The 11,580-nt window shown below is 39.1% G+C and overlaps 1 protein-coding gene across 21 annotated transcripts in view; it reads left to right on the forward strand.

Moving 5' to 3' along the window:
* Positions 1–8,240, forward strand: part of LOC134814998 (multiple C2 and transmembrane domain-containing protein 1-like) — a 61,950-nt gene extending 53,710 nt beyond the window's left edge. For all 21 annotated transcript variants that reach the window (XM_063823420.1, XM_063823422.1, XM_063823407.1 and 18 more), the window contains 13 exons: positions 1,748–1,918; positions 2,178–2,311; positions 2,623–2,800; positions 2,957–3,077; positions 3,328–3,430; positions 3,622–3,738; positions 4,359–4,524; positions 4,756–4,863; positions 5,140–5,266; positions 5,393–5,543; positions 5,953–6,062; positions 6,454–6,551; positions 6,793–8,240. In XM_063823420.1, coding sequence (XP_063679490.1) covers positions 1,748–1,918; positions 2,178–2,311; positions 2,623–2,800; positions 2,957–3,077; positions 3,328–3,430; positions 3,622–3,738; positions 4,359–4,524; positions 4,756–4,863; positions 5,140–5,266; positions 5,393–5,543; positions 5,953–6,062; positions 6,454–6,551; positions 6,793–6,876 — 1,668 coding nt within the window. In that variant the 3' untranslated portion in view covers positions 6,877–8,240. The remainder of the gene's footprint in view (positions 1–1,747; positions 1,919–2,177; positions 2,312–2,622; positions 2,801–2,956; positions 3,078–3,327; positions 3,431–3,621; positions 3,739–4,358; positions 4,525–4,755; positions 4,864–5,139; positions 5,267–5,392; positions 5,544–5,952; positions 6,063–6,453; positions 6,552–6,792) is intronic.
* The last annotated feature ends 3,340 nt before the right edge of the window (positions 8,241–11,580 follow it).

Here is an 11,580-nt window from a genome sequence, read left to right on the forward strand (position 1 = left end):
ACATGTTTTAAACATATTTTTAATATGTTTAAGATCGCGTTATGCAAACATTGGTTGCTGATAGAACGTACACTAAGATTCCAGGGGCCAACTGTTATTTTGTGTATTTGGGAAGGATCGTTTGCTTCGTGTGCACGTCATATACATTATACACATGATATACATGTATAGAGTCTGATTTTGCATCTTAGAATAATACAATGTTTAGTCTTAGCCATTTTATACTGCCCAAATAGTCTGATTATCGCAAATTTATCACAGAATGTTTCCACTAATATATATATACTAGAGAGCCTTTCGAACAGAACATTGTACAGGGTGTTTCAAGACTCGTGTCCAAATTTGAAATTATAATTTTTCTATTTTATGAAGGAGCAAATTAAATGAAATCGGGTTGGGAATGCTTGTTAGGTCTTACATTTTAGTTATTTCTTGCAAAATTGTGTCAAAACCCATTTTTTCATAATTTTGCAATCTTTTGAAATTTTTCGAAGAAAATTTCAAAATTTGCCCTATCAAACGTGAAGAGAGTAGACATCGTCAAGCTTCTCTGTGTGAACGGAAGCAGTTGGACGGCTGCTAGGAGTGCACTTTCGAAGAAATACGGAAAATCAGGCAGGAAAATTCATCCCAAGACTATTCAACGAAAGGTGAAGAAATTTGAAACTGTGGAAGGTCCAAAGACCAGGGAAAAGGTGACTGTTTAGATGGGTCTCAGGAACCATGGTGTATTCGGATCCCACTTTTTCGAGAATAAAGATGAGAAGGCAGGCACGATAAGGACGTCAAATGATATCGCCATGTTGCGTGGGAAAGTTATCCGAGTCCTCAAAAGAAAAAAAACATAATTCCTGTATTTTCCAATAAGACAGACCCCTCCTCACTACTCTCAAAAAAGTTTGGGTTGGCTGAAGGAGCATTTTGGAAAAATACTGATGTCAGGAAAAGCAGACTTCAGCTGGCCTCCTTACACCCCTGACCTGGATCCGGCTGATTTCTTTTTAGGGGTTATCTTATAGATCGTGTTTATTCAGTTAAAGTCCCAAAAACAGTAGAACAGCCAAAAAACAGCATCAGAAGGGAGGCTAAAAAGTTAAAACTTGACATGATGGTAAAACGTGCAATAGAAATATGATTTGAGGGTTCCAAACCTGTTATGCCGGAAGGGGACTTGGTTCGGAAAGTTGATGAAATATTTGGGTTAATTTTGATATTTATTTTGAAATGTAATAATTTATCTATAATTTAAAACAGAAATCGAACTGTTTGACCTATTTGTTAGATTTTAAGGGCCTTTCAAAATTTGGACACGAGTCTTGAAACACCCTGTATATCACCATTAACCGTCTAGTCTGTTTGATACGTCATTGTTTTATACACGTGTTTACTGTTTATTATCACTTTCATTTTAAAAACCTGTTATAAAAGCGTGTGCTGCTGAGCTAATAGCACGTGTAGTAGCACGTGTTATCTGCACGTGTAATATGCACGTGTAATCTGAACGTGTAGTAGCACGTGTAATCTGCACGTGTAGTAGCACGTGTAATCTGCACGTGTAGTAGCACGTGTAGTAGCACGTGTAATCTGCACGTGTAGTAGCACGTGTAGTAGCACGTGTAGTAGCACGTGTAATCTGCACGTGTAATCTGCATCCTGGAACGCTGATTACGCTGAATAGTGATAAGAATATCTCAACATCTGCTGATTAGATGACGCCTGTTAAATCTCACCTCAAACTTAACACCAGATGGATGAGCGAGAAGTGCCCAGATCTACCTCCCCCTTCCAAGAGAAACACCTTACAGGGATCCTATCCATCACCCTGGTAGAGGCCTCTAACCTGCGACCCATGAACAAGGATGGTAGTAGCGACCCCTACTGCAAGTTCAAACTGGGGCATCAGAAACATAAGAGCAAGGTAGGTTACCTTGGTAACTATTTCTAAACCAAACCAAACCAAACTATTTTTAGAGGAGCGTATTCTCACTATTCTTGATATTTTAGACAAGTTGTTCATCAGTTTGGAAGTTTTGGCAAATATGTGTGTTTAATTAAATTTTGTATAATTATAAGTTAAATTTATACTGAAAGTATTTATCATCAAAAAGCTCTTGATAACTGGCAGTTATGTTATGGTCAAGCTATTTGTTATATCAACATTAATTGTCTATTTGCAGGTGTTACGCCGGACACTGGATCCGGTATGGAAAGAAAGGTTCGAGATCAGAGTTTACAGTGACAGCAGCAGTATCCTAGAGATATCAGTTTACGATTACGAGGAGTTTGGTTTCTCAGACAATTTCATCGGCAGGTTAGTGACTTCTTTAGTGACTTCTTTAGTGACTTCTTTAGTGACTTCTTTATACTCTATCTTAATTCCGGCAGTACTGCAGGGTCGGTTTTCTTGGATACTGCTTCTATCCTAACTATGATCGTTAATATCTGTTTTGTTCTTCAAATCGGTGTTATCATGGTTTATAAATCAACAAGTCGGATGCTGTACGTCTTTAAATATTCTTTCTCGTTTAGCTGCACATGTAATGATGTTTTCTTTCCCCGTATTCAGCACTCCTCGCAGGGATTAAAATTGTTTAAATTTAACCGAAACCTCCTCTTTCTCAGTATCGAAGTTGACATAGTAGAGTTCGAGGAGAGTAAGACGTACAAAAAAGAGCTTGAACTGGAGAAGAACGGTGGTAGATTAGTCTGCATTTTCAACTTGTCTCGGATTGACGAGAGTTCAGCTGACTCCAGTTGTGAGATTTCACCTGACGATCTAATCGACATCAGGAAAACTTATGTACGTTAACTTATATAATATATATTAAACTATATAATACTATATATACTATATATAAACTATTAGTCTTCACGAGTTCAGTTATCATGACATTTTATGTTTCTACTTGTGAGTTAACATTATTACGAAGGAGCACTGATGTTACCGTTTGTTCAGGCAATGTCCTACAACCCGCTGAATTACCTGACCTACAAGTGGGAAGATGTTGAGGATGTTGGGGTTCTTATCGTTAAAATAATCAAGTGCATTGATCTACCTGAAGCAGATACCATCATAGGTAGGATTACACTAATTACACTAATTACATTTATAACACTAATTACCTCTGGGAGGCTTAGAATGGGCTATATTCGTTATATTCCCTAGATGCGAACAAGTCATTATACGATGGAATTGTGGAGTATAGGTATTTTAGCTGAGACTTCAGAGACTTCAGAGACTTCAGAGACTTCAGAGACTTCAGAGAATTTATAGACTTTAGAGACGAAGTTGGTAAATTTCTGTACTGAATACGAAAATTATTGCAGGTTCGTCGGATCCGTTTTGTTTTATCGAAGTAGAAAACACGCGAGTACGGACTCCTACCCTTTACAAAACCCAAGATCCTGTGTGGAACAAGCAATTTAAATTGTAAGTATTTTATAGCTTAAATCGTGTAATTAAATCACGTTATGTCTGAACTCGGGAATGAAACGAGAAACCTCAAATTGTGTAACTATAATTCGTAATGTCTGAAATCAGGAGTAAAACGGGAAACTTTAAACGGGGATTTGTAATCCCTTTGCTCCAATAATCAGCCCCTGATACATCTCCTATTTCAGCAATATTAAAGACATACACAGTACGTTGAATATACGAGTTTTCGACGAAGAAAAGAACAAGTATAATTTTCTGGGTTGTGTTAAACTTCCTATATTGGAAGCTCACACCATACACAGGTAAGTTTACACGTGGTACTAACACGTGCTACTAACACGTGCTACTAACACGTGATACTAACACGTGCTACTAACACGTGCTACTAACACGTAGTACTAACACGTGGTACTAACGCGTGCTATTAACGCGTGCTACTAACACGTGGTACTAACACGTGGTACTAACGCGTGCTACTAACACGTGGTACTAACACGTGGTACTAACACGTGGTACTAACACGTGGTACTAACACGTGATACTAACACGTGGTACTAACACGTGCTACTAACATGTGCTACTAACACGTGGTACTACTAACACGTGGTACTGACACGTGGTACTAACACGTGCTACTAACACGTGATACTAACACGTGGTACTAACACGTGCTACTAACATGTGCTACTAACACGTGGTACTACTAACACGTGGTACTGACACGTGGTACTAACACGTGCTACTAACACGTGGTACTAACGGCCACAAGGAATCTTATAAAATATTTCCTGTCATGTCAGATCCAGAGTTCATTAAAACATCTTCAGTCCGTCTATTTAATCTTAGGCTGTGACATTTAAATATTTCTGAAGTACCTACAAGGATATTTGCAAATCAGATTTAACAAGCTTTTGTCCTACAGATGCTTGCTAAAAGACAGGAAGTTGGAAAGAGTAGGATTTGGAGAGATATTCTTAGAGACAGAGCTGATTTACAATCCTCTCAGAGCAGCCATTAAAACATTACTTCCTGCCGAGGAAAACCTTCTTTACGAGGAACCAAAGTTCAAGCGAAATCTCTTTATGCAGGTTGGCGTAATTACAATTAGACTTGTTTTAACTTTTAATTTTAATTTATTATTGACATCGCAAAAAGTTTATCTTTTTATGATAGCTTGATGATCGTGATATGTAGGGGTGTACCTTGTCACCTTGCGTTGGCCGCAAGTCTTTTATCATGTAGTCGACTTATGTAGGTGTAGCTATAAATGTTTGTTAATCAATCAGTGTAGCTCGTGACTAATCGTATGCTTTCTGCAGAATTTTAAGAGAGTGTATGCGCTATCGACAGTAGTTCTCTCCCTGGGTCTGTGGGCTCAGAGGATCTACAATTGGGAAAACAAGGCTAAATCAGCTATTGCACTATTAGTAAGTTCTTTCCCTGTTTCTAAATATTCTCTAACTGGGTTCTCTAATATTATTTTGCACGTTGAACAGACTATTGTAGACGGTGGTTGACTTACTGAGGGTACCCTACATGTCATGTACCCTCAGTAAGTCATCTGCTAGAACTGGAAATGAAATATTTTAGGAAATGCAATATTTTAGGAAACTTTCACCGAAATGGTCTCTGCGAAAGCGAGATTTTAATTATGTTTAATATGAAATTCTGTTGTATGCTTGAACTGACTCTTAAAATTTCAGTTGTACATACTCGTAGTGGTTTCGTTCGAGTTGTACATGGTTCCAATGTTCGCTGCTTTTGTCATAATTTACGAGTTTTTAGCCCGTTGGGTCGGGTTTAAAAGCTTCGAAACGTGGATTATGAACGGTAAGTCTAACTCTCAACAAAATACTTAAAATATTACCAAATTTGAAATGATTTGAAATGATCCTTGAGGATTTTCTGCAAAGATTCCACATTCGCTATCAACATTTCAATAATTCAATACTTCAGCTGACCTGCAAGAACAGGTGTCGAAAGAGGACGAGATTGAGGACGGAGAAGACTTCAGTCTCACGGCCAAGATGAAGATGGTGATGGGGGTGTGTCAGACTGTCCAAAACTCTCTGGACTTGGTGGCCAGCTACTGTGAGCGTATCAAGAAGTACGTTATTTCACCTAATTTATTGCCCTCTGGCACGTGCTGCTGTCACGTGCATCGCCCGTCACGTGTGCTGCTGTCACTTGCATCGTCCGTCGCGTGCAATGACCCTCCAATATTTGCCATTTCGCGTAGGATGTTTCGTTAGCCGTTCTGTAGTCTACAGACTGGTCAGGGAGATGTTGTCACATGGTCTATTAGAAAAGACGGTGTATGCTGCTGCTGCTGGGGCTGCTGCTGCTGGGGGTGGGTGCTGCTGGGGGGGGGGGGGGGGGGGGGGGTGCTGCAGTTGTAGTGGACGAATATTAACCAGCATAAATTCCGTCCACCAACTGGCTATCACGATTAGTTTTTAATTTGTTCATAATTTGAGATTATTAAATGATTTCGTTCTAACAAATCCTCGTTTCAGTGTTTTTAATTGGACTATTCCCTTTCTCTCGTTCATGGCAGCTTCAGTACTCATATCCGGAACTGTGATTTTATACTTCCTCCCCCTGCGGTGGCTGGTCTTAGCTTGGGGTAAATATTAACATATTGCATAACTTAAGCACTTTTTGTAGCGTAATAATTTATCACTTTTGACGCGAATTTCGCTGTGATTACAATTTAAATTTCTACATCTTTTTTTCTATTTTCTTTTTTTATCGCAATCCACAGATCACTTTTTTCATTGTACTAGTGTAACCCGTGCCGGGACTTCACTATGGCAGTTGAAATGCGAAAGTATAAACCCGCCTATTATAATATTCGAAAACACACATTACATTTTCCTAGTTAAAATGGTGGGAAAGTATGAACTATGAACTCACACAGACACACAGACACACAGACACACAGACACACAGACACACAGACACACAGACACACAGACACACATCTTGAGATTATTATTATAGATTTCACTTTCCAGGTATTAATAAGTTGACTGTCAAGTTAAGAAACCCAGAATACGAAGAAAACCAAGAACTTTTAAATTTCTTGTGTCGATTGCCGTCAGATGTTGAATTGGTTAGTTATTTAAACAAGTTATTGGTTTAAAATACACTTAATATTCTTAAAATTTCTTGGACTGCAACTGGATTCAAAGCTAGCTGTTAGTTTTACTAAATAATATACTAAAACCATGATTTACCGCGGCTGTTTCCTTTTCCAAACTCCGTGGTAAAATCATCTTTGATTATTATATCATGATATTTTTTAAAGGAATAACATTTTATCATCAGTAAAATAAGGTTTCAAACAATTTCAGAATCAGATGCGGGTCATCACTAAAGAATCGTCCAAAAGAGGGGCAGCAATAAATAAGGCAGTGAAATCGAGGTGGCACAAGTAATCAACTTTCAGGGCTTTGCTTCGACTGCAATGCAATGATAGAATTTTGGTTTAATTTAATGTGCTTTGTGATTTTTTAAACAATAAATTAGATTGATCAAGCAGGATTTTAGATTTCAATTAAACAGAACAATTTAGACAGGAATATGGTTAACGTTGGTTTTTAAGTGCGCTGTCTTCAATTGAAGTTGTTTGTGATTTTCGGAAAATGGTGTTTGTGTTTCGTAGTTTCAGATTGACTTTTATTATTTGTGGATGGACGTTTTTTCAGACTATTTTAATTCATTATAATTTGATTTTGGATAGGCTTTAGTGACACAAATATTGACAGGGTGCTCCTAATATAGGTTTCATTATTCGACATGTAAACGGGTTGGGCTTCGTTCCTTTTTATTGTCGTTCTTGTCCCTGTTCCTCGACCCTCGCTCAAATTCCCAATCTTCCTAGCAAATGTGGCCATTTATATTAAATCACATCCGGAAGGAGCGAGGATCGAATGACAGCAGACAAAGACACGCTTTATAACTATATGGTGGGGTTCATCTGCTGTTATTTAAATATGATAAATTATTAAATTTCAGTTAAGTTATTTCTCGGAAAGCCCTCAGAATCAGAAATGTATGATAGTCTTGAGCTAGTTCATTTGACCCGATTTGATTTGTTTTAAAATCTGCTTTCATTTGCGAAGACTTGTTTTTTGATAACGTTTTTAATTTAACTTAATGATATATCTAATAATTTTGAGATTACACCCAATAAAGTATGTTCATGCCTAACTGCCCAAGTTTAGGTATGCTATATGATTTAATTGTACGATCCCTATTCCGTAATTAAATTGGTGGAATACCGGAGTAATTTAGACTTAAATTAAGTTTATGCAAAAGCTGTTGATAAAATATGGCTTATCCAAGTCATATTGATGGTATGTGCCCAGTAATTCCGTCAAGGCTGTGTTAACTGGCTGATTTTTTCATGGATATTAGCTATGGGTTGCTACTTTGACATATTAAAGATTTCATGATATCCTGATTGCTATTTGCCATTGCGATGATCAAAAGAATATAATAAAATTAACATGCCTTTAAAAATTCCAATTAAATATTTATTTACTGCTAAAGACTAATTGCCATTAAGTTGTTAATTGTTGAACTACTCCTTCTAAATCTTACCTTTATTTTCAAGGTAAGCTAAATTTAAAATAAAAAGGTCGGGTTATCAATCTGTTTTTAACGCATCGTGATAGGGAAACAGCACTTCAGGATACTATCGTACTGTTAAATGTTTTGTTTAATGTTCAAATTTGTTTTTGGGTTGAAAGTGTATTTATTGAATTTGTAGAGTTGATATTCCAATCTGTTGATTACCAAAACAAGCAGTTTTATTTGTTTTTAAAGAAATGTTGTGTTCAGTTACGTAGTTAAGTATAAAGGTAGGATACAAATTACAAGGATACAAAAGTGATAATTACTTTATTGAGTACACAATAGTTGTAATCCTGAAAAAAATTACCTAAAGGTATCTGAGTGGAGTTGAGTTAAAAACATATAAGAGATACGATGATTTAACTTGTAGAAGCTTTCAATAAACATGTGTTAATCGTCGTCAGCTGAATGTGATGTGGTGGACAATGCTTATATGTGATTGAGTGGTGTCAGGGATGGAGGGTGGGGGAGGTGTGGGTGGGAAAGTGAAAATTACAGTACAATGTCAATAAAAATTTAGTCTTCTGTTGAGGTTGAGAAGGAAATGCCAGATGGTCTGGACTTTAAGGATTTGGCAATTTTAGGAAGAATGGGGTCCCAGAGAGAACTACATTTGGGTGCGCGGTCTGTTCTGTTCATAGCTGGTTGTCGTATTTGTATAGCTGCGTGTTCTGTGAGGTCAAGTTGGGAGCGTGAGGTGAGGGATTTGAGGACTTCGATGTTGTTCCAGGAGATGGTGTGGCCGGTGGTCAGGGCATGATGTGCAGGGACTGATTTGATTCTGTCTGTGGATTCGTCGATGGCGTTGTTGAGTCTGTAACATCGTTCGTGTTCTTTCATGCGGTGGACCAAGGGTCTGTAGGTCTGTCCGGCGTATTTGGAGGGGCACTGTGAGCAGGAAATTTCGTAGATGGTGTTGGGAGTGAGGTGAGTAGGGGGTGTGGTCTTCGTTTTGGTGAGGAGGTTGCGGAGGGAGGTAGCAGAGGAGTGGGTGACTTTGATGTCGTGTTGTCCGAGTATCTTGGAGATGGGTTTGGATACTGATAGGGAGGGATGGAAAAGGTATGTCACTATGAGGTTTCTAGCAACTCGTGATCCGATCTAAAAGTACATTCGTAGTTCGTATTCTTAAATTTGATCTTTCGAACAGCTGTTGATCAATGAAACGCAAACATAATCTTAGTTCGTACGTAATCTTTTATATATATTTTGTCCCTCTTACCTAGCTTGCTTATGCTAGTGTATTGCTCGGCTCTTACCACTTACTAATTCGCTCGCCCAAAAATTTCACGTGACTTTGGTTTTTATGGTTTTGCAGCCGTACAAAACGGTTTTACATAAACCCTAATCCCAACCCTAACCATAAACCCGAAGCTATCCACAGCCCTAACCCTAACCCGAGCCCTAAACAATCGAATTCATGTTTTACTAGCCTGTCACGTGACCAAAACGGTTTTTTGCCCATAACTCTCCAGGGAAGCATTTTTACCCTACGTCATGGGGGGTGATTCGGAATCAGCGTTCAAAAATACACCGATTGAGATCAATTTCATACTTGTATCACGTGGTGACCCCCACGGTCGTTTCACTATAGCGTCTTCGACGCAACAGGGGGGTCATACAACGTATGACAATTTCATACCGAAAGGGCCTTTTCACAAGAATTTTCTTAAAATTTGGGCCAGCGATTTAGTAGAAGCGGTATTTCTCGCTCCTTTCACGTAAAAGAGAGGAGCCTGAGCGAGTTACCTGGGGACCCCAGGCTATTATGTTCATATAAAACGAAATAAATAAAGATTCGGCGGAATGACAGGCTGAGCGCCGCCCAGTAACTGTAACTGTGTAAGAGTGAGGAGCTTTCTGACTCTGGGATTGGCATTTGGCGTGGCAGGTGAATTTTTCTCTCGCGTATGGTTTTTTTTGCATTTTGGGACAGTAGTCAGTACTTACTTTAACTCATTAAGTTTAGGTACTTTAGGTTGGTTTGGCAGGGATTGCTTCTGGACAACAGTAACTAGTACGTCCTCCAATCATTCCTGGTTCAAATCTTTCTGTAGATTCCATTCCATGAGTGAGTTGTTGGTGATGGGCGATGGCTTTTACCCCAGGAAACCTTACCGGCAGGGGCCTAACTTCGAAAGTTCTAGTTCACATCTTTCTGTAGATTCCATTCCAAGAGTGAGTTGTTGGTGATGGCGGTGTATCTTTTGGTTGGCAGTACTTACTTTAGGTACTTTAGGTTGGTTTTTATGGTTTTGCAGCCGTACAAAACGGTTTTACATAAACCCTAATCCCAACCCTAACCATAAACCCGAAGCTATCCACAACCCTAACCCTAACCCGAGCCCTAAACAATCGAATTAATGTTTTACTAAACCCTAATCCCATTCGACCCTAACCATAACCCCGAAGCTATCCATAACCCTTACCACAACCCTAACCCTAACCCGAGCCCTAAACAATCGAATTCATGTTTTACTAGCCTGTCACGTGACCAAAACGGTTTTTTGCCCATAACTCTCCAGGGAAGCATTTTTACCCTACGTCATGGGGGGTGATTCGGAATCAGCGTTCAAAAATACACCGATAGAGATCAATTTCATACTTGTATCACGTGGTGACCCCCACGGTCGTTTCACTATAGCGTCTTCGACGCAACAGGGGGGTCATACAACGTATGACAATTTCATACCGGAAGGGCCTTTTCACAAGAATTTTCTTAAAATTTGGGCGAGCGATTTAGTAGAAGCGATATTTCTCGCTCCTTTCACGTACAAGAGAGGAGCCTGAGCGAGTTACCTGGGGACCCCAGGCTATTATGTTCATATAAAACGAAATAAATAAAGATTCGGTGGAATGACAGGCTGAGCGCCGCCCAGTAACTGTAACTGTGTAAGAGTGAGGAGCTTTCTATGGGATTGGCATTTGGCGTGGCAGGTGAATTTTTCTCTCGCGTATGGTTTTTTTTTTGCATTTTGGGACAGTAGTCAGTACTTACTTTAACTCATTAAGTTTAGGTACTTTAGGTTGGTTTGGCAGGGATTGCTTCTGGACAACAGTAACTAGTACGTCCTCCAATCATTCCTGGTTCAAATCTTTCTGTAGATTCCATTCCAAGAGTGAGTTGTTGGTGATGGCTTTTACCCCAGGAAACCTTACCGGCAGGGGCCTAACTTCGAAAGTTCTAGTTCACATCTTTCTGTAGATTCCATTCCAAGAGTGAGTTGTTGGTGATGGCGGTGTATCTTTTGGTTGACAGTACTTACTTTAGGTACTTTAGGTTGGTTTTTATGGTTTTGCAGCCGTACAAAACGGTTTTACATAAACCCTAATCCCAACCCTAACCATAAACCCGAAGCTATCCACAACCCTAACCCTAACCCGAGCCCTAAACAATCGAATTCATGTTTTACTAGCCTGTCACGTGACCAAAACGGTTTTTTGCCCATAACTGAAACTCTTCAGGGAAGAATTTTTACCCTACGTCATTGCATGGGGGTGAT

Source organism: Bolinopsis microptera, chromosome 5 (assembly GCF_026151205.1).
Source record: "Bolinopsis microptera isolate Bmic1 chromosome 5, MBARI_Bmic_1.0, whole genome shotgun sequence".
NCBI classification, from domain to species: Eukaryota; Metazoa; Ctenophora; class Tentaculata; order Lobata; family Bolinopsidae; genus Bolinopsis; species Bolinopsis microptera.